At 49.0% G+C, this 21,152-nt stretch overlaps 1 protein-coding gene across 8 annotated transcripts in view; it reads left to right on the plus strand.

Moving 5' to 3' along the window:
- The window catches only part of PLXNA4 (plexin A4), a 458,580-nt gene that overhangs the window by 349,138 nt on the left and 88,290 nt on the right, over positions 1-21,152 (plus strand). For all 8 annotated transcript variants that reach the window (XM_078343727.1, XM_078343726.1, XM_078343725.1 and 5 more), the window contains 4 exons: positions 3,267-3,390; positions 4,116-4,269; positions 5,433-5,532; positions 8,268-8,382. In XM_078343727.1, the coding sequence (XP_078199853.1) occupies positions 3,267-3,390; positions 4,116-4,269; positions 5,433-5,532; positions 8,268-8,382 (493 nt within the window). The remainder of the gene's footprint in view (positions 1-3,266; positions 3,391-4,115; positions 4,270-5,432; positions 5,533-8,267; positions 8,383-21,152) is intronic.

Below are 21,152 nucleotides of genomic sequence, written 5' to 3' on the forward strand. Positions count from 1 at the left end.
TTTTGTCCCCATTTTATAGATGAGAAAGCTGAGGCACCAAGATTTAAATAATTTGCCCAAGATCATACGGTTAAATGTGACGTTTGAAATTGTAAATTACATGCCCGTAATCCCAGCACTTTGGGAGGCTGAGGCAGGAGGATCACAGGGTCAGTAGATTGAGACCATTCTGGCCAACATGGTGAAACCTTATCTCTACTAAAATACAAAAAATTAGCCAGGCGTGGTGGTATGCGTCTGTAATCCCAGCTACTCAGGAGGCTGAGGCAGTGGAATTACTTGAACCCAGGAGACAAAGGTTGCAGTGAGCCAAGATCATACTACTGCACTCCAGCCTGGTGACAGAGTGAGACTCTGTCTAAAAAAAAAAAAAAAAATGCAAATTATAGGTGGCTTCCCTGTAAAACCTAAAATTGAGAGAAGGTGATGAGTAGTTCCATTGGAGCTCTCAGGAGCAGTGGCAAGATGCAATCACATGAACTTTGGAAGCAGCAAGCAGTGAGGGTAGAACTTGACCTGAGATCCTCTGAACAAACACCTGTGTGCCACCTCCCCCGCCATCCCCAGAAGAAAGAAAGAGTCCTGTCTTTTCTGTCTGCACCTCTATTTGGTAACTCCAGGTGATGTTTGGCCTGGAAACAGCTCTGCTTTTCCCTCTCTTCATAATTTAATCAAAGACATTTTTCAGACCTACTGATTGCTCTTAGAAATAGGAACTTCAAAGTTGGGGAGTCAGTGAATAATTTAAGCCCGTACCAGCTCTCCGGGTCTGCTGTTAATGGGAGTAATAACACTATTAATAGCGACGTCAGTGCAGACACTCTGGAAAAGTCCATAACATTAGCTTAATGGCTGAAGGTAATGGAGTCCTCGAAGAGGAGCTGGCCTGGTAAATTAACTTCCAAGTCTTTTAGGCAGACACTCTTGTTGCCATCGGTCAGCTGGAGCAGCAAGGAAGTGCCACGGGGGTGACCACACTCATGTCTGATCCTTCACTCCTGGGAGGGGGTTTCTAGAAGCACTCTCTGGACAATGTATCTTCATCCAACAAGCTGCAGTAACATTCAAAGTGCTTCCCAGTGCCAAGCAAAAATCGTGATTAGCCTAGACAAAAAGATTGAGGGGAAAATGTTTGAATTGCCCTAAGGATGTGAAGGGGGCATCCGGATGGCAAGGAGAACTGGCTTAGTCTGCAGCAAGGGGTCTGCCCCTGACTTCTCAGTCTGGAAGCTTCAGAGCTCCATCGTGGAGCCCAGGCTGCAGGGCACGTCTGTGTCCCAGCACATCCCGACAAGGTGAGGTTTATGACAGCACCGTTATGAGACTTAAACACTAGTGAATGTAAATCCCGTATCATGTCCCTATTAATAAGCACTCATACCTTGTAGCCATGAATGTACCATTCAGGATTGTTTTTTACTTTGCATTACATACCAATCTATTCTGAAGTCCTGTGTTCTGTTCCCGTGTCCTTCCATTTATCCCATCCTTAGAGGGACAGCTTCAGTCCATAGCCTTCAGTGATTTCTCCTTCATTTGCTAGATTCTTCTCTCAGGATCTCCACCCAGGCTGTCCCTCCTACTGTTGCCAAAGGTGGAAGAAGAAACCCCCATAGCCTTCCTCTGAACCTGAGTTACCCCAAGAGCAGCTCAGGGCATCCAGGTGCCCCCTTCCCTCATCTCCTTGCCCCACACCACACCTGTCTGCTTCCTGAGACAGTCGTTCCCTCCCCAAGGCCCCCTCCCCGTGTGGATTCCCCATCCCTGGCTGTCCTGTGTCCTAATAAACTCCTTGCCTGGGGCTCCCTCCTGCCCTGCAGTAGCTCCTGATGTCTTCCTTTCTCTGCAAAATCTTTTCTCTTTAATCAAAAGAGATCAGCCACTCTGGAGTGACTTCCCTGCCATCTCATCTTCTCTCATCTTGTCCCTCCTGAGGACCCTTCTTGCCCTGACCCCACAATAGAATCTGTAGTCCAGAGTTTCCAAATCATGGTCACTTGGTGAAGCCCCATGTCCACAAGGTTCACCTGCTTGGATTAAATACTGTTCCCTGAAATGCAGACAACTCGACACAGTGAGGGAGGTCCAGCATTTGAGGCAGGTCCATGGTTTTTGCATGCATCTTTTACAAGCCTTCATCAGCTAGGACTCTAAGATCCCAGGTTACACTGGACATGGTCCACCTGTGAAACCATGCACTTTGGACAGCACAGGGCAGTAAACAGCAAACCTTAGATAGAGCAGAGATTCTGATCCAAAGCAAGCTTTTTTTTTCTTTTTTATCTCGGCTCACTGCAACCTCCACCTCCCGGGTTCAAGCAATTTTCCTGCCTCAGCTACCTGAGTAGCTGGGATTACAGGTGAGTGCCACCATACCTGGCTAATTTTTGTATTTTTAGTAGAGATGGGGTTTCACTATGTTGGTCAGGCTGGTCTCAAACTCCTGACCTTGTGATCTGCCCCCATCAGCCTCCCAAAGTTCTGAGATTACAGGCACGAGCCACCACACCCAGCCTAGAGCAAGCTTTTAACTATAGTTCTTAGCTCCTTTGATCCTTCCTTCCCTCATTCCCACCTGCCTACCCAAAGGGATTCCAAAATTAATCAAACATAACTGCTTTTTTTTTCTGAGAAGCTCCTACTTAGTAGGAGAGAGCTGCACTTAGCCCAATACTTGCCATGTAATCTAACAAGATCCAGACTTCTTGGAGTAGGAGACTCCAGGGTGCTACGGAATCGTAGGAGGAAGCTCTTCACTTCACCTAGGGTATGCAGGAGAGATTGCAGGTGCATCTTGAGCCACTGCTGGACGGAAAGGTAGGAATTGGACAGGTGGAGAAGCGAGGAGGGGGAAGTCCAGCAGAGTAACTGGCATGTTCAAAGACAAGGAAGTGTGTTTTCCACATGAAGAAAACAAATCTTAGGTTGTCTATGGAGGGGAAGAGAATGGCAAGGGCTAAAGATGTGCAGAGAGGGTGAATAGACAGAACCACTCAACTTCTTAAATGAGTTTGGAGAGGATGAGGGGAGTTAGGATGACTCTCAAGTTTCTGCCTTTGGCAAGAGGTGATTGGCATTGCCATCCTGTCTAAAACTTGGGAATGATGAAGGAGGACCAAGCTTGAGGAAAGACACAAAAACGTCAGCTCTGGGTGCATTGAGTTTGGATACATCCTGGGAACTGCTGGAAACGCCTGACCTCAGCATCCGGCCCTCCCTGGACCAATGGCCATCTCCTGAGTAACTCGAGGGTATGTCCTTCCCAGTTGCACCCGGAAGGAGCGATGTGAGCGGTCCAAGGAGCCCCGCAGGTTTGCCTCGGAGATGAAGCAGTGTGTCCGGCTGACGGTGCATCCCAACAATATCTCCGTCTCTCAGTACAACGTGCTGGTAAGGGTCGTGGGGGTGGGGTTGGGGTCCAGGGATGTAAGGAGAACTCTCTCCTCACCAAAACGTGCCTTAGCTCAAGACCCTAGCCTGGCCAGCAGAAGCAGCTTCAGAGAAGGGTGCAGGATATTAAAGAATAAGTGTCCTTGGGGAGATGCAAGAGGGGAACAGGAACAGGAATATTGGGGAAGAAGCTCTATTCATAAAGCGTAGGAAGACAAGGTGTACTGTCACCAAATGTGATCAAAGGGTAACAGAGAGTGATAAAGGGTGCTGGAAACGATATCTTCAACTATAAAATGGGAAGGATGCCTGTAGAGAGAGACAAAGGGGCACGGGTGACTTCCAAGTGCTAGCACTGGGCACTTAGTGGTTGGTGTTTCTGTTTTTCCAATATTGGGCCTAATGGCTGAAGAGGTGCTCCATCAGCCATGCCTCGGTCCTGCCTGACCTTCTCTCAGCACACAAATCCCCTAAGCCTCCTTGTTTCCTGTGGCCAAATCGGTCTGAATGAGGTTTCTTTTGACTCTGTTTCTTTGCATCTCACCACTGCCTCTGTGCTGCTCTCCTAATAACCTGAGTCTCTTCTCTGTGTTAATGTTGCCTCTTGCTTGTCTTTGCTTTCCCTGTGATCTCTCTCACTCTCCCACTTTCTTTTTTTTTATTCCATACCCGTCCTTTTCCCATTTCACCTTCCTCCTTCTCTCCCCCTGCCTGGCTGTTCACAGCTGGTCCTGGAGACGTACAATGTCCCGGAGCTGTCAGCTGGCGTCAACTGCACCTTTGAGGACCTGTCAGAGATGGATGGGCTGGTGGTGGGCAATCAGATCCAGTGCTACTCCCCTGCAGCCAAGGAGGTGCCCAGGATAATCACAGAGAACGGTGAGCATCCCAGAGGCACCACTGAGTGGCATGTCCTCCCTCTTGGCTAGATGAGGAGAACTCAGATGTAGGGGCATTGAGGGAGCCTACAGGCAGGGGAGGGTCAGAGGAAGGGGTGTGGGTTGGTGGGTGTGTTATAGGAAGAGGGGGATGATCTCTCCCTCCACTGCCCATGGCATTGACTGTTACAGCCCTTCTGTTGCAGCCCCAGGTTAGCCCCTAAGAGTCACCCTCATCCTGGGCAAGCAGCAGCTGCAGAGGCGGGGGGGAGGGGCAGGCCAGGACAGTAGCAGAACATGTGGTTAACTTCAGCCTGCTCCACTGGTCTGCAGGGTCAGTGGAGGAGGAGCAGGGTTGCTCACATGGTGGGTCTCTGACCCTGGACCACTGCTTCCATGACTTTGCCCTACCGGTCTCCCCATAGCTGCCTGTTGTTGGGGGCCAGCTGCCCTGGGAAAGACGGGAGTGAGCAGAGGCTCCATGTGGGTGAGGGACAGGCCCAGCCTGGGCAGATTGATTCCATGTTGTCCCTCCCATTTGGGCTTGTCACATTTGTTCGGAGCTGATTGATTAATGAGGCTCTCAGGGAAGGCAAAGAACAAGGCTTGATGTGGGGGCCTAGGGTCAGGGCTGTGAATTAAACATGGGTTGCAGCTCCTCCCTGGCGCCAGCTGAGGATTCCAAGTTTCCCACCCCAGTGGAGCCCTGAGCCCCCTGAAAGGAGGTGGTGTCAGAACAGTAGCTCTCTGGACAGAGATGGGGAACGAGCTCATGTAGACACACATACATGCAAAACCTCTTGCGCAATTTGTGGCAGCATTCCTAGGAGTCTGCATATGTGTTTCTCCTGGTTGTGAATCAGTTCTGTGAGTCTGATCAGGACATCATGCATGTGAATGCACATTTGAATTCCTGGCTGTGTGATTCTGTGTGTGTACACGTGGAGGAGGGGAAGTGATACGGTGGGCAGGGAGAACCGATTAGAACTGTTCTCTGCAGCTGCTCTCAGGGTTGCTGAGAGGAGAGTCCTGCTGAATCAGAATCCTGTTAAGCCAACAGCACCCTGGGGAGCAGGCTCCCTTTTCCAGCATGTGTGACTGGTCAGGGAATCCCTGGCTTGGGGCCTCAGCATCCCCCGACCCCTGGGCCATCTCTCCTCGTAGGGGACCACCATGTCGTCCAGCTACAGCTCAAGTCAAAGGAAACTGGCATGACCTTCGCCAGCACCAGCTTTGTCTTCTACAACTGCAGCGTCCACAATTCGTAAGTGGCCCCAGCCTTACCCCACTTCCTAGGGTCAAGGTTCATACAAAGATCAGAAAACCCCATCACTGTTCCCAGGGAGTCACCATGTAGAAGTCCCAGAGGAGGTCTCCTTCACCCCCTCTTCTCTGGTACCCACAGGGTTAATGGAAAGAGACTAGAAGAGCAGAGAGTGAGAACCTATGGAGTGGGGCTCTCCACATCCCTAGCGCATACATCTTCCCTGACATCAATCCTTCAACTCAATTCTGTCTCCACCATCTGTTGTGAGGTGGTGCATCCCACGTGAAGAAAAGAGGAGTAAGCTCCGTGGGCAGAGGAGGGATCTGAGGAGGGAGAGAAGCCCTGATGTATGTCCAGGGTGGGGGCAGGTGGTCACTCACTCCATGTTCGGCTCCCACAGGCCCCCCAGGCTGGGTGGGGACACAGATTGGTAAGGGCCAGAGGAAGATGGAAAGGTATGGGGTGGGTGGACTCTGGCTCAGGGGTCAGGAAGCCTGACTCCAGCTCCAGCTTTGTTTGACTTAAACATCCAACTTCCAGCAGCAGGTGGGAAGGGCAGAGGCCCTGACTCTGCAGAGCTGGGAAGCTCAACCCTTCTGTGCCCCAGTGTCCTCTATCAACAGGGAAATCGTAGTGCTCCTTTCAAGGGTGTCACGCAAATATTTACCAACTCACGTGGCAGGAGCACTGTCCCATCAGAGCAGTCACTGGCTGGGACCCTGTACTGGCTGCTAGCCCTGCATATCAGCTCTGCCTACCCTACAGGACAGCCAGAGGGGTAAAAGGGCCATGCTAAGGAGAAGCACTTAGAGCCACATCTGGTCCAGTGTTTAGACATCACACACCTTCTTGCTATTATTATATTATCTTTTCTTTATCAAATGATGGGGTTGGACCAGGTTATGGATGGGCCAGTCTTTTTTGCTTTTCACCAAAGAAATTTTAAACTGAAAGTGGCCCTATATACAGAATAGAGAGAAGCAGGAGCTCCTCTGATTAAAGGTTGGGAGGCCTGGAACCCCTCTAGGAGCCCCACAAAACTCTACACATTCTTCAAGGGAGCTCCATGGCATCCCCAGTGTTCCACAGAGCAAACCATGGGACCTGACCTCAAAAATGCTGTTTGCGGGGCCGGGCACGGTGGCTCAAGCCTGTAATCCCAGCACTTTGGGAGGCCGAGGTGGGTGGATCACAAGGTCAAGAGATCGAGACCATCCCAGTCAACATGGTGAAACCCCGTCTCTACTAAAACTACAAAAAATTAGCTGGGCATGGTGGCGCGTGCCTGTAATCCCAGCTACTCAGGAGGCTGAGGCAGGAGAATTGCCTGAACCCAGGAGGCGGAGGTTGCGGTGAGCCGAGATCGCGCCATTGCACTCCAGCCTGGGTAACAAGAGTGAAACTCCGTCTCAAAAAAAAAAAAAAAAAAAAAAACTCTGTTTGCTTTAATATACTCCTCTGTTTTGTCTTCCATGCACAATAGGTAGCTGACATGACCAGGGGCACTTTGGGACTCTAGGCTGGAAGAATCTTAGGGTCTACCAATCTGCTTATGAAGGCTGTGAGTGGGGCCCCAAGGAAGGAGGCATCCAGCCCCCACAGCCAAAAACGAGTTGCTCCAGTCCCAGGATTCTCCTCTTGCCTCTTGCGACAGAGCCGTCCCTGTTTACTACTTGGTGGCCTAATCCCTCCCTCCTCTCTTTCCCCTCTGGGGAAGCAGAGTAAATAGGTGAAGTCATGTGTGAAGCTTCCATTAAGTCCATAAAATGATTTTAGTCATATACTATGTGCAAGGGAATGTGTTGCTCATCAGACACGGTGGAGTCAAAAATCAATGCAACACAAAGACTCAATCCCTGCCCTCCAGGAGTTGATGGCCTAGGGACTAGTAGAGGAGCCGGACAGGTAATAGTGAGATATGACACAAGATGGCCAGGATTGTCCCAGTGATGTCAGCTGAGAGATTCACAGGAGAAGGGCCCAGGGTGACCAGCTCTTCCTTGGTCAAGCAGGTAGCCAGGTGGAAGAAAGAAGAAACGGTGCTCTGGAGAGAGGGACGGCTTGCGGGGAGAGTGTGGCCTGTTCATGGCCAAAGCACAACCCACGTGGGAAGCCAGTAGTCATGGGCGCCATGAAGGGTGTAGCCCGTATTGGAGAAGCAGTTGAGTTTTTGGAAAAAGAGAACCGTGTTGGACTTTTAAGCAATCAGGAGCTCTTATAAAATTGTCTTGGTTTCCTGTGGTAAAGGTGGGAGGTGGGGTTGCCAGCCACAGAGGAGCCATAGTTGTGAGAGTGGTGCCTCAGCCACTTCCACCCCAGGCAGAGTCCAGGTGGCTTCCCGGCAGCAGAGACCCAGAGTCAGTTTGAATATAAACCTAATCTTTTGTTTGCCCCAACTCTTAGGTCTCTCTACATAAGTCCTCTGCTCCAGACCTTATCATTTCTTCTTTTGAAAAGGAGGATATTATCCCATGGAGATGGAGGAGGACTCGTTTGACCTGGGGGGACCAGGGTTGTCAGCTACGTGTGAGAAAGGGAGGAACCCAGAGACCATTAACTTCCTGAGGTCTTGGGGAGTAAAGGGATGGATGTGTATAAGGTCCACCCTTCCTGTGCGTTTGATGGTGGTTTCTCTTAATACTAAAAACGTTTTGCTGGACCCAAGAGACTCAAGTCCTCTGCTTTGGGCTGACCCAGGTTTTCAGATTTGTGCCTCCCCGCTCTGTGCCCAGGTGCCTGTCCTGCGTGGAGAGTCCGTACCGCTGCCACTGGTGTAAATACCGGCACGTCTGCACCCACGACCCCAAGACTTGCTCCTTCCAGGAAGGCCGAGTGAAGCTGCCCGAGGTAGGTCCCTGGCAGCCAGAGTGGTGAGTGCCTCTTGTTGTGAGCATGAGACACAGAGGAGAGGTGTTCCCTTCAGAGAAGAAACCAAAGGAAAACCGTGTAGGACCACTGCCTCCCTCCTGACTCTTAAGGGACCACTTGATACAAGCAGGAAATATACCAAGCTCTGTGCTGGGACTGTGGGTTCTGGATCCACCCTGGAGATTCTCTTACAGACAAAGGTATATTCCAGGTCACTCCAGCCAGAAGGATCCTTCACACACTAGGTGGGTTCTAGAAAGATTCCAAAGAGATGGGTGTGCTGATGTGTCCTAGAAATAATTGTAGGTACACAGCAGGACTGTGTCCAGGCTCCTTGGCTGTTCCTCAGGGCACTGTTTGCAGAGGAGAACTGAGACCCCCAAAGAGGACAAGTTGAGTAAAAGGGAGAGAGATGAGAATAAAAGAATGGTCAACTTGTGAGTTAGAGCAGTGGTTTTCAAAGCGTGGTTCCCAGACTAGCAGAATCTGCATCAGCTGAGAACTTACTAGAAATACAAAGTCTTCTGTTCCACCCTAGGCCAACTGAATGAGATGCTCTGGGGGTGGGTACAGCAACTCGGGCTTACAGGGGCCCTCCCGGTTATTCTGATGCTCCATCCAGGTTGAAGAGTCACTGAGATACTGTTCGGCTGTAAGGCTAAAATGTGGCCTTTCTGTTCCCTCCAAATTTTTATTCTCCTTGAAAACTCATCTTCACCACAACAAAAATGCTTTCTGCCTATGCTGTTACCTCTCTTAGAACGTCAGAGCGTGGTCAGACTTCAAGGGTAACGGTATAGTTCTGGGAAAGTCTGTTGTGGCCCAAACATGGCAGTGTTCCTTGCACTTTCTCAGCTAACACTGGACTCGGCAGCCTCCAGCACCTTTACCCCCACCCCTAGTCTTGGATGTATCATTCAGACCCGTTTACACACCACCCTGATGTGACTGCCATGGGGCTTCCATGACTATGTGGCCAGCCCCACGGCTGTGAGAGAAGGGGCCTGGCCAGGTGCAGGAAGCATAGAGTATTTGGGGATGGGGAGGGGAGAGGGGAGCATTGAGAGAACAGACCCATCAAGTGCCCTTCCCATCCCAGACTCATACCCCACTAAGAACCCTCCCTTTGGCCAAACCCTCATGGCAGGAGAAAAGCTGTCTTTTGTCTGAGGCTGAAAGGGAAGGTCAATGTTCACCCCATACTAACACCTGCTGCATGTGGCTCCCCTGCACAGGGGTTAGTGATGGCACAATGCTTAGCCTTCAGAAAATCCAGGCCCCCAATCCCATTTTGCCCAGGTCCTGATGGCTGAGCAGGAGTTCTACAGGTGGATAGTGGGCAGGGTGGTTCATTTTAGAAGTAAAGGCAAGGAGTGGAGACATTGTCGGGGAAAGGATGGTCCTGATTGAGTAACAGACAAGGAGAGCAAACAAGAAAGAAAGAGTAGAAATGTGAAAACCTTCATCAAGATAATGAAATGACTAGGGGCCTTTGGAAGCCTCTATGTAGCTCAAATGTTCTGATTGCATTTTATTCTTGGGCCTCTTTGCTAGATACACTAGTCTGGAAAGCTGGTGAGAGGCTGAGAACCTTTGTCTCTGCTCCCATGAAGTTCCTTGCAGATTTCAGACAGAAACAGGAAGAGATTATAGAAGCTCAGACACAAGACCCTCTCCCTCTCCATCAGAATCTGTTCATGCCTGGAATTGGCTACTCTGGATTCAGTCAGGAAAAGAGACCTGGGCATAGATTGTCCCTTTAGAGGGAAAGAGAGGAGTGTGAATCTCATGCTTATGTGTCAGTCCTGTACTTTAACAAAGATAACATGGATATAAAGATAATAAGAGAGATGTGAGTTGGACAGCAAAGGCACATCCTTGATAAAAGGTTTCACAGTCTCATCAGCCTGGCCAGGCCTGTATCTTGGGATGTGGTATCAGGAGTAGAAGGGCTGGTTGACCAACCAAGGCTGGGGACAGGGATGTGGGAAGCATCCTTTTCTTGTTCCGGTCTGAAACCTGCAAATAACTTGACAGGAATTGAGACAAAGTGGTTTTCAGCTTCTTGCCAGCTTTCCAGACTGCCTTATGGGCAGAGGTTCTATGTGCAGAGAGGCCCGAGAGTAAACTGAAAGCAAAAACAATTGAGCTACCTGGTGGATTTTGAAGGCCTCTAATCATTTAATCACCTTGAAGGAGGCTTTTGAATTTCTGCTTTTTCTTTCTTGTTTGCTTTCTTGTACCAAATTTCTTTTAAGTATAGGAGAGGAGCCTCTTTCTGTTGCTCAGAAAGAGGGAAAAGAACCAGAAAAGAATAAGGCCAGACATGGTAATCCCAGCACTTTGGGAGGCTAGAGCAGGAGGACCATTTGAGTCCAGGAGTTCAAGACCAGTCAGGACAATATAGTAAAACCCCCCGTTTACAGAAAGTAAAAATAAATAAATAAGCTGGGCGTGGTTGTGCATGTCTGTAATCCCAGCTACTCAAGAGGCTGAGATGGGAGGATTGCTTGAGCCTGAGAGATTGAGGCTGCAGTGAGCCATGATCACACCACCACACTCCAGCCTGGGCAACAGAGCAAGATCCTGTCTCAAAAAAAAAAAAAAGGAAATAAAAAGAATAAAATAAGAGCCCACCATGTTTCCCGGGGCAATGCAGAAATCCCATTAGAAGAATGATAAATTTAAGTATCCAGACTCCAAGTCAGGTGGGACACCCTTCCATACCTGACACAAGCAAAGATTGCCAGGGATTGACAGCATCACAGAGGATGGGATGCCTGGGCCCCAGTGAAAGGAGCTAGCCTGGAAGAAATGGCCGATGGAGGATATGGGGCTGCTCTAAGCTTTTGCTGCTACACTGAAATCCTCTCCATTTCCCATGAGGTATGGGGTGGTGAGCCTGGCAGGCCATGGCAGGGATGAAATCTAGGATAGTTTGGAATCACCCATGCCTCCCTTATCACATGGAATACAAACTCTTCTTTACCTTGGATGTGTATTTATTCTAAGAGAAGGAAGCTCTAATGGTGTGCTACTGATCCAGGTTCGGAGGTTGCATTCTACCCAGCTCAATCTCAGGGCCATTTTGAATATGAACATAGAGGTGAACCAGAGCTGTCCACCTGGTGATGGTTACTGTAGCATCTTTCTAGTGAATGTAGCAAAGAGGAAATAAAGAAGTATGTGTGGACTACTGACTGACTCCAGACATTTTGGGTCAGTGAAAGGAGGTCCTTGTCCCCAGAACTCCAAAGACAGTTCCTGGCTGCTAGTGGAAATATGAGGAAATTTTATGTTGTTTAGTTTCGTTTGCTATATTTTTACATTCTACGTGTACTTATTTTAGCAATATACAGTCATGGGCAGCTTATTGATGGGGATACACTCTGAGAAATGCGTCATTAGGCAATTATGTCTTTGTGCAAATATCATAGGGTGTACTTACCCAAACCTACATTCTGGAGCTTACTGCACACCTAGGCTATATGGCACAGCCTATTACTCCTAGGCCACACACCTGTACAGCAGGCAACTACTGAATGCTGCAGGCAATTGTAACATAATGGGAAGTATTTGTGTATCTACACACATCTGAACATAGAAAAGGCACAGCAAAAAGACAATATTATAATCTTTTTTTTTTTTTTTTTTTGAGACAGAGTTTCACTCTTGTTTCCCAGGCTGGAGTGCAATAGCACAATCTTGGCTCACTGCAACCTCTGCCTCCTGGGTTCAGGCAATTCTCCTGCCTCAACCTCCTGAGTAGCTGGGATTACAGGCACGCACCACCATGCCCAGCTAATTTTTTGTATTTTTAATAGAGACGGGGTTTCTCCATGTTAACCAGGATGGTCTCGATCTCTTGACCTCGTGATCCACCTGCCTCGGCCTCCCAAAGTGCTGGGATTACAGGTGTGAGCCACCGCGCCCAGCCAATATTATAATCTTATGAGACTGCTAGCTGTCCTATATATAGTTTGTCATTGATGGAAACATCCTTATGTGGAACATAGACATTACTATATGTGTTTCTGGGAAGAGACAGTAGCAGGAGTAAGGGGTAAAAGGAAAACCACCCAGTTAAAGGTGATTTTGTGGAAGACCCCAGACACATGTGTCCTGTCGCTGCTCTAGGGGAAGAGCTTACTCGCAGCATGATACTCTGAAGTTTTGTTAAGATTTAAGTGTTTATTCTTCATTACCCTAAGCATTTCCCATACTCAAGACGTTGTGAGAGGTTTAAAGGTGAAAGAGATCTGCGGAGATCTGTGTTTAGAGATCTGTAAGAAGAGGCCATGGGTCTGCATCATCTCTAAAGTTCTCCCATTGTAAGTAGAAATAATCTGGAAAGCCCACAAGATAAATCCATGCCCAAAATGTGGTGAAGCAGGGCTGGCGATTATAGGACGAGTGTCAAGTCAAGGCTTAGATCAACCATCTTTACCTAACAAGGTGACCCCGACCCTCAGGGCCTGCTGTTCCACTGAACACCCAGCCCAAGGCCCACCCTTTCGGAATGAAGGTGTACCCAGGCCCTGGTGACTCTTCTGGAAATCTCTGGGTTTTTTATTTCCTTTTACCCTTTGAGTGAGGGGATGCAGACAGTGTCTTTTTGTTAGCTAAGAATGAGGCTGACAGGTGGCTTTTCATCTACCCAGCACCATCTTGTATCCCAGGAATGCTTTCATCTGTGCGTCTTCCATTTCAACAGCAGCTTTGTTGACTATCAGGGATATTGAATTACCTCTTTTTTTTTTTTTTCTGAACAAAGAATGCATTCAGGTGAAGTTACTGGTCTGGAACAAAGAATTGGTCAATCATTGTTGTTGTTATATTAATGGCAAGTATTCCACCGTAATTACAATTATTAGAAATAGAATGCCCATAACATATGTTGTTTATAGTAACTATATTCCAGTTACAAGGAATTATTTTGTTTCAACTAATGATGGCATTGTGATAACGGCCGTAGGCCTTCAGATCGGCTGCCAGAGCCTGGGTAGCCATTAACAAAGCCATGCCCACCCCTCTACCGACCTAGAGCAGCCACTGGTCCCCAGGTGGCTTCAGAATCCCTCCTCAGCTCCTCCACAGGCCAACCTGGACCTCCCATCAGGCACACACACTTAATGATGATGATGCTCGAGGAACAAAGGTGAACTTCCTTGCAAAAGCAAATCCATCGGCAAGAATTTGTCCTTGGTGCACTATTTTGCTGTTTTTTTGTTTTGTTTTTCACCTAAACTGAAAAGCAAAGTGAGCTGCTGCTGAAGTTGTATTTTCTGGGCACCAGACTAGCCAGGCTTTGCAAGGAAGGCAAAGCACATCTGGCCCCCAGGTGCGCAGGCTCGCCGAGGAGGCTCCCAGGAACGCCTCTCTTCTTGAAGTTCAACCAGCCTGACTACTCCAGAGAACAGTTGTAAGATCAGTGGAGGCAAAATGAATTCTATTTGATTTTCAAAGCTGTGTTTGAAAGCTTTTCCCAATATCCCCTACTGCCCCAACACCCCTGAACAGAAACTCAGAGCCAGGACTGAAAAGCTGGTATCAAAAGGATCAACTCCTCTCCAGGACTGGAGACTGGGAAAGGCTGAGAAAGTCCTAGCTCATGGGTGCTTATTTCAGCACCAGGAGCAAGGGTCAATGCCGCTTGCTCCTGGTGCTGAAATAAGCCCCATACCCTGAGACAGGACCAGACCAAGAGCGTTGACCCACCAGCTGGACTCCAGAGGGAAATCACCAACCTGCTTCGTCAGGAGTTCTGCTTCCGTTCTTGCAGGGAAGGCATTCCAACCCAAGGGAATGGGAAACCACCCTTGCCATGGCTTTCACCTTCCTGTGAAAAAACAAAAGCAAATCCAGCTACAGAACATGCTCCCCACCCATGCACCGCCCCCACACCAGGTATCCAATTACTAGGTTGCCATTCCTCCAGACAGCTGCACTTTTCATCAGTCTTGCCTGCCCCTCCCCGCTTCAGGTTATGGGTATTTCCTTTTTATATTATTACCTTGCTCTCTCTGTAAACCAGCCTGTCGTAGATCATGCTAATGGCATTATCAACTTGGGGAACAGCAAGAAAATATATGACGCGTTACATTTTTGTATTGGGCGCCATGGTTCTGAGAAGATGAGTGTAAATTTTGGGGGGCTGGTTGGGGTTAGGGCTGGCTTGTCTTTGGGATTGATGAGGGCTGAGGTGACTTGGAGGGAGGAGAGGTGACCTGCAAATCATTTATTCCTTAGCTGCCCCCCAGAGCTCTGTTTTCCCCAATCTTGCTGTAACAATAGGAGAATTAGAGCCCTCATTTTGTAAACACACTGGGGGCTATAAATTCAAGGGCCTATCACCCCCATCTGCAGGCAGCACCCGCCCTGAAGGCAGCCTTGCCCCTCCCAGCTAGGCAGCATTCTTTATGTCCTTGTTCAATTATTTAAATATGCAATGAAGCCTCTGTATAAAGCAGTCACTAATGTGCAGGACATGGTGGAGAGAAAGTCATTCTTCTCACTTTTAGACTTTGGCTTTGTGTTCCTGATCTCTGCAATTAGCAGTGTGATTTGTATTTTGTGTGCATTTCAGTGGAGACCAAAATGTGCATGGGGCTGGACAGTTGGCCTGGAGCTCGCTAGAGTGACCTCCTGAATGCCAGGCCTTTCAAGGTGTGCTTGTGCCTGGAGCCACTGCTACTTCCCACCCCTCTGCCTTAGAACTGTAGAACGTAGCTGCAGGCAAAACAGCCTCCGAGAGAGTTGGGTTCTTCTGATCTGCATGTGTCTCCAAAGAATCTTGTTAAATACAGGTGTTTTCCATCTTCCAAAAGCTGGCCCTTTCAAGTGATAGTTCAGAGAAATAGCCTCCTTGAAAAGAGAAGGGCAGAATGTTTTTGAGGAGTTTTGGATGGAAGCTGGATAATCATCTGTGGATAAAGATCAGGACGGTGATTGGGTAAAAATACTGTGTCCGTCATTGTCATGGGCACTGAGTGAGGTAAACAGTGTCCTTCGTGTCTTTGTGTAGAACGTGGGAGTGATCTTATAAATGTGTGTGTGTGTGTGTGTGTGTGTCTGACACAGTATAGCACATGGGAAAATATGTGGAAGGTGATGGAGGTAGTGGAATAGACACTGAATTAAATGCCTGTACCAAGTTAATCATGTTAACTAGAATCACAGCGGCATCCTGTGCTGCCTGTCAGAGCCAGTTACTCGACTGGTCAACCATACCAGGCTGCAACATATCAATTATTAAAATTTTTTTTTTTTTTTGAGACAGAGTTTCGCTCTTGTCACCCAGGCTGGAGTGCAATGGCGCAATCTCGGCTCACCACAACCTCCGCCTCCTGGGTTCAAGCAATTCTCCTGCCTCAGCCTCCTGAGTAGCTGGGACTACAGGCGCACGCCACCATGCCCAGCTAATTTTTGTATTTTTAGTAGAAACAGGGTTTCACCTTGTTGATCATGATGGTCTCGATCTCTTGATCCACCCACCTCGGCCTCCCAAAGTGCTAGGATTATAGGCGTGAGCCACTGCGCCCGGCCTTATTAAAATATTAAAATACATCCCTGCTGATAGGTGAAGAGCCATCCCTTGGAGGCTCATCTCCCCATGCCTCCAGTCTTCATGCGTTGGTTTACTGAATAGTGCATTTTGAGTTAGTTTTGCAGGCATCATTATCCCCATTATAGAGATGGGAAAACCGAGCTTCGAAGAGATCATACAATTCTACATCCCAGATTATCGACTGGGTTATTAATAGACCTGGGACTAAAAGGAAAACAAATTGTCTTCTCTATACTTAATACTCGCCACACCAAATGTGTGGGACTTTTTCCTACACCAAGCAATTCTCCAATCCTCAGCAGACACCACTTGGGTAGCCTAGAACTCAATTCATTTCTGACACTACCTGCCACTTCCCACGCCTCTGCCTTCTTAGAACTGCAGAATGTAGCCACAGGTAAACCATTGGATCTCACAAGTTAAAGGGCTCAGTCCCACAAGACTATCCCCACTTCAGATGCCAATTGCAAGTTTAAGGTTGTTACCTGCAGTTCTGATCCACCAGTTATAAGTGAGGGGCTCCCATCCCTTCCAGATTGGATAATTTGTTATAACAGGTCACAAAACTCAGGGAAATATTTACTTACATTTACTAGCTTTTTTGAAAAGGTGTTGTAAAGGATGCAGATAAACAGAAGGGGCACAGAGCTTCCTTGCCCTCTCTGGGTACCATCCTCCCAGCATTGCCATCTGTTCACCACCAGGGAAGCTCTCTGAACCCCTTTGCTTAGCATGTTGAAGGAGGCTGCTTTATGTAGGCATGATTGATTAAACCATTGCCCACTGACAGTTGAACTCAATCACCAGCCCCTCCCCCTTCCCCAGAGGAGAGTGGCTGAAGTGCCACCTTCTAATTACATGTTTGTTTCCTCTGGCAACATATCCCCATCCTCCAGGAGTCACCTCAGAACATAAACTCAGGTATAGTAGAAAAGGGTTTATTGTGAATAACAAAAGATGCTCCTTTCCCCCCAGTCGTTCAGAAAACTCCAAAGGTTTTAGAAGCACCATGCCAGCAGCCAGAGGAAAAGACCCAATATATATTTCTTACATCACAATATTCCAGGTACTACACAATTCATCTAATCCAAACCAACCCTTCATTTTATGAGTGAAGAGACCCAGAAGGTTTGAGGGGCTTTCCCAAGGCCACATGGCTGGTTGGCAGATATCCTGTCTCAGGGCACATGGAGCATGCAACTTTGCGACGTCACTTCCCAGAAGCGGAGGCTGCTCTTCAGGGAGTAGTGGCCAGAACTGGGACCTCCCTGCCAGTCTCCCTTTGGTTTGGGACACTTAGAGCTATTTAAGTTAGGCTGATCCTAAGATGTGGAGCCCAGAAGACTGGAATGAGCTGGGTATATTGCAGAAAATTTCATGGAGGCGGGGGCAAGGAAGATGGGTCCTTTGGAAATGAGGTGGGAAGACGGACCAGATGAGGGACCAGACGCAGCCTGGGCTTGGAGGAAAGAGGAGGAAAGGACAAACATTTGCTGAATGTTCGCACGCTATGGGCCAGATGCTTTATATGTGTTAGTTCAATAGTATAGACCATTTTGGAATTCCCAAAACGGTCCTTTGGAAGAGGAATTTTCAATCCCTATTCATTATTAAGCCAAGCAATGATGAGAGCACTTGTTCAAGACTCTGGAACTGGGGAGAGGAAGACAGACTTGCTCTCACAGTTACAGAACTCTGAGCCAGGCTCCTGCTGGGTGAGGAGCCTTCGAGGTGAAGACAAGGTCTGGGCGCTCTGAGTTCCTGGCCATGATACAGGGCCTCTGGCTCACGCCCTGGAGAAAGATGAAAGTTTCTCTGAAGTTTCCCTTAGGTGACAGATCTGTCTGCAATTTTGTATCTGGAATCTGAACTCAAGGCAGATCAGGATCTGGATGATGGGGTGGGAGGAAGGGTCAGGATGGTGGAAGTCATTCCTTCATGCCTTGTTGCCTAGGGAGAAATTGCCATTTTACATTTCAATTAGGAGGGACACTGGGGTCAATCAGCAGCACCACTAGAGGAAAATGTGCCCAGCCCAGCCCTGGGCCTCTCCAATTATTATTAATGAACTTACTCTCAGAGCTGCCAACCTTTTTATATGCAAACGAGGCCTTTATGGGGCTACTAGTAATCAGGACTCATTAAAGAACTCATCACAGGCCTCACTGAGAATCTTACAGGGGACAAGGGAGAGAGGCTGGGAGAACAGTCCAGCCCCCAGGCAAGGTACCAGCCCAGCTCCGGAGGGTTCCAGAGCTCCCAAGTCCTGGGAACTTCAGGGGGGCCTTTGCTGACTGGCCAGCCCACTGGTAGGAACTCACCTCTTTCACGAAAGGCAGAAATTCAGCAACTCAGGCAGTTGGCGTCTGAGTTCTTCAGCTACGAGCTCATGTGCTGATACTGAGCCATTATCTCTCCCCTCCTTGCCTCAGTTTCTCCTTTGCAAAGTATGTGGGGTCCATGAGGGTAGTCAGAGGATTCTGAGATTCTGGTACCCTCAGTGCCTCATTTCTGGGTGGCAACTTGTGGATGCGGGAGGTGGAGGCAAGAGGTGTCAGGGCCTCCCAGCTCTCACTCCCGGTGCGGCCAGACCCACTCCCTCCAGGGATTATATGGCAAGAGGGAGAGTCAGGCTCCTTCCTGCTTCAGGGGAGAGGAAGTTGCCCAGGGCTCAGGCAGAGGGAGGGTGGAGCCTGGGCTCACAGCAACCCCACTCTCAAGGGTCTGTTCTCCCCGAGCTGCCAGCATCACTCTCCTCCCGCACCAGTTCTGAGCTCCATCCTTTTCACAAATCACTTCCCTCCTCTGTGTCCCACATCCCACCTTGCTAGAACAGGGGCTGAGGGAGCAGCTGTGGTGGGGGCACAGGATGGAGCTACTAAGACCCTCTCTAGGTGGCTACCTGCCATCTCCAGAGACCCACACGCTGTAGAGCCTCGGACCACGTGCAAGGTGAAGACCAAGGCCCAGGTCCCTGCTCTTCCTTCTGGCCCGCCTCCCAGCTGCTCCTCTTTGTTGTTTTATAATTATGGCAAAATACATGTATCGTAACATTTACCATCTGAACCGGTTTTAAGGATGGAGTTCAATGGTGTTAAGTACATTTCACATTGTTGTACAGCTGTCACCACCATCCCCAGCTGAGGGTCTGTACCCGTCAAACAACGACCCATCCCATCTCCTCTTATACACCACCAGTCTTCCATCTCTGTGAATTTCACTGCTCAAGGGACCAATGACAAGTGGAACCCTGCAGTATTTGCCATTTTGTAGCTGGCTTATTTCACTTAGTATAATGTCTCCAAGGTTCATCCATGTTATAGCATGAGTCAGTTTCCTCTCTTTTTAGGGCTGAGTGATATTCCATTGTATGGATGGTCCACATTTTGTTTATCATTCATTCCTCAGTGAACACCTGGGTTGCTTCCACCTTTTGGCTATTGTGAATGATGCTGTTGCGAACATGGGTGTGCAAATATCTGAGTCCCTGTTTTCAGTTCCACTGGGCATGTAAACCCAGGAGTGGAATTTCTGGAAACACTGCTCCTCTTTCAGCTGCCCTTCAGGATAAAGGTGTGAGCAGCCTGGAGGGCATGGGAGGAGGGATTAGTTTAATGGGCCTGGGGCACTCCCTTGAAGCGAGGCTCCACTGTTGGTCCATCTGCTCTTGCTCCTCCAGCCTCTTCTGTCTCCTAGCTTCCCTTATAGCTTTTTCTGTCCCCTTCTTGCTTCTGTTTCCCCTGCCTCTCTTTCCCTCCTGTTTTCTTGTTGGATGATCAGCAAGGATGGAGGGACTGACCACCCTAAATCATGGAATCATGACCAGTCAAGATGGACAGGGCCTTGGAGTCCCACTCAATTGCTAGATAAATTGAGTTTAAATGGGCTGTGATGTGCTCAGAGTTCCAGAGCTTGTCAGTGGCTCAGGGGTGCTAGAGCTGGCTCAAGCCTTCTCCCTTGTTATGGTGCAGCTTGCAATGGCACAGGGAGATATCTGGCTCATGCTTGCTCTGGGACCTGGGAGGGATAGCCGCCCATTGCCTAACTGCCTGGAACCCCTCCCTTCCACCATTCCCCAATGGCTTTCTTTCTGCCTGACTCTGCTGAGGACACGTGTTAGGGTAGGGGGAGAGCAGCCTCTGCTGAGAGTCAGTGGTGAGCCCATGAGGAAGCACCCTCAGAAAGAACATGTGTGTCATGCTTTTGATGATCAACCTGCCCAGGAGCCATCTGTCTTAGCATGCCCCAGACAGTGCCACAGATGGAGGAATCTATGGGATGGTGAGACCTGCCTGGCACTGGGGGTGCCCAGGCCATGCTTGTGTTATGGAAGTCCTCACCCCTGCCCACCTCCATCAGCAGAAGCTAGAATACTGACTGTCTTCCACCTAGCTCCTGAGAATACAGCAACACAGCAGCTCCTACCACTCAGCTGGGCAGAGCACCCACTGTCTTGCTTCTGACCTCCTTACGTCCACAGCCCTCCCTGGACAAGGCTGACAGCACCAGGGAAAAGGGGCCCAGTGACTCACTGTCTCCATCCCAAAGGCCACCTGGGCTCCTGTGGCTACAGGGCTAAGCATACCCCTTGCTAGCATCCAGAAAGAGCTCAGGGCGTTTCTACTCTGAGAGACATTTCTTCGGGGTCAGAACATCCTAGAGCTTGGTCAGAGGCTTCTGGATTTAAAAGGCCTCTGGGGCCCATTCTGGAACATTCTCAAACGTCAGATTCAGCCCACTAGAGAAGGCCCTCCCAACACCCCTGCTGCAGTCAAACTCACATTCCAGGGGAGAGCAAGGCCCAGGGCTTTGCCTCTGCGGAGCTTCTCATGGGGTCATCTGTCCCAATTCTTTTTTTTTTTTTTTTTTTTGAGACAGTTTCGCTCTTGTTACCCAGGCTGGAGTGCAATGGTGTGATCTCGGCTCACTGCAACCTCTGCCTCCTGGGTTCAAGCAATTCTCCTGCCTCAGCCTCCCAAGTAGCTGGGATTACAGGCATGCGCCACCATGCCCAGCTAATTTTTTGTATTTTTAGTAGAGATGGGGTTTCACCATGTTGACCAGGATGGTCTCGATCTCTCTCTTTTTTTTTTTTTTTTTTTTTTTTTTTTTTGAGACGGAGTTTCACTTTTTGTTACCCAGGCTGGAGTGCAATGGCGCGATCTCAGCTCACCGCAACTTC

Source organism: Callithrix jacchus, chromosome 11 (assembly GCF_049354715.1).
Source record: "Callithrix jacchus isolate 240 chromosome 11, calJac240_pri, whole genome shotgun sequence".
Lineage (NCBI taxonomy): Eukaryota > Metazoa > Chordata > Mammalia > Primates > Cebidae > Callithrix > Callithrix jacchus.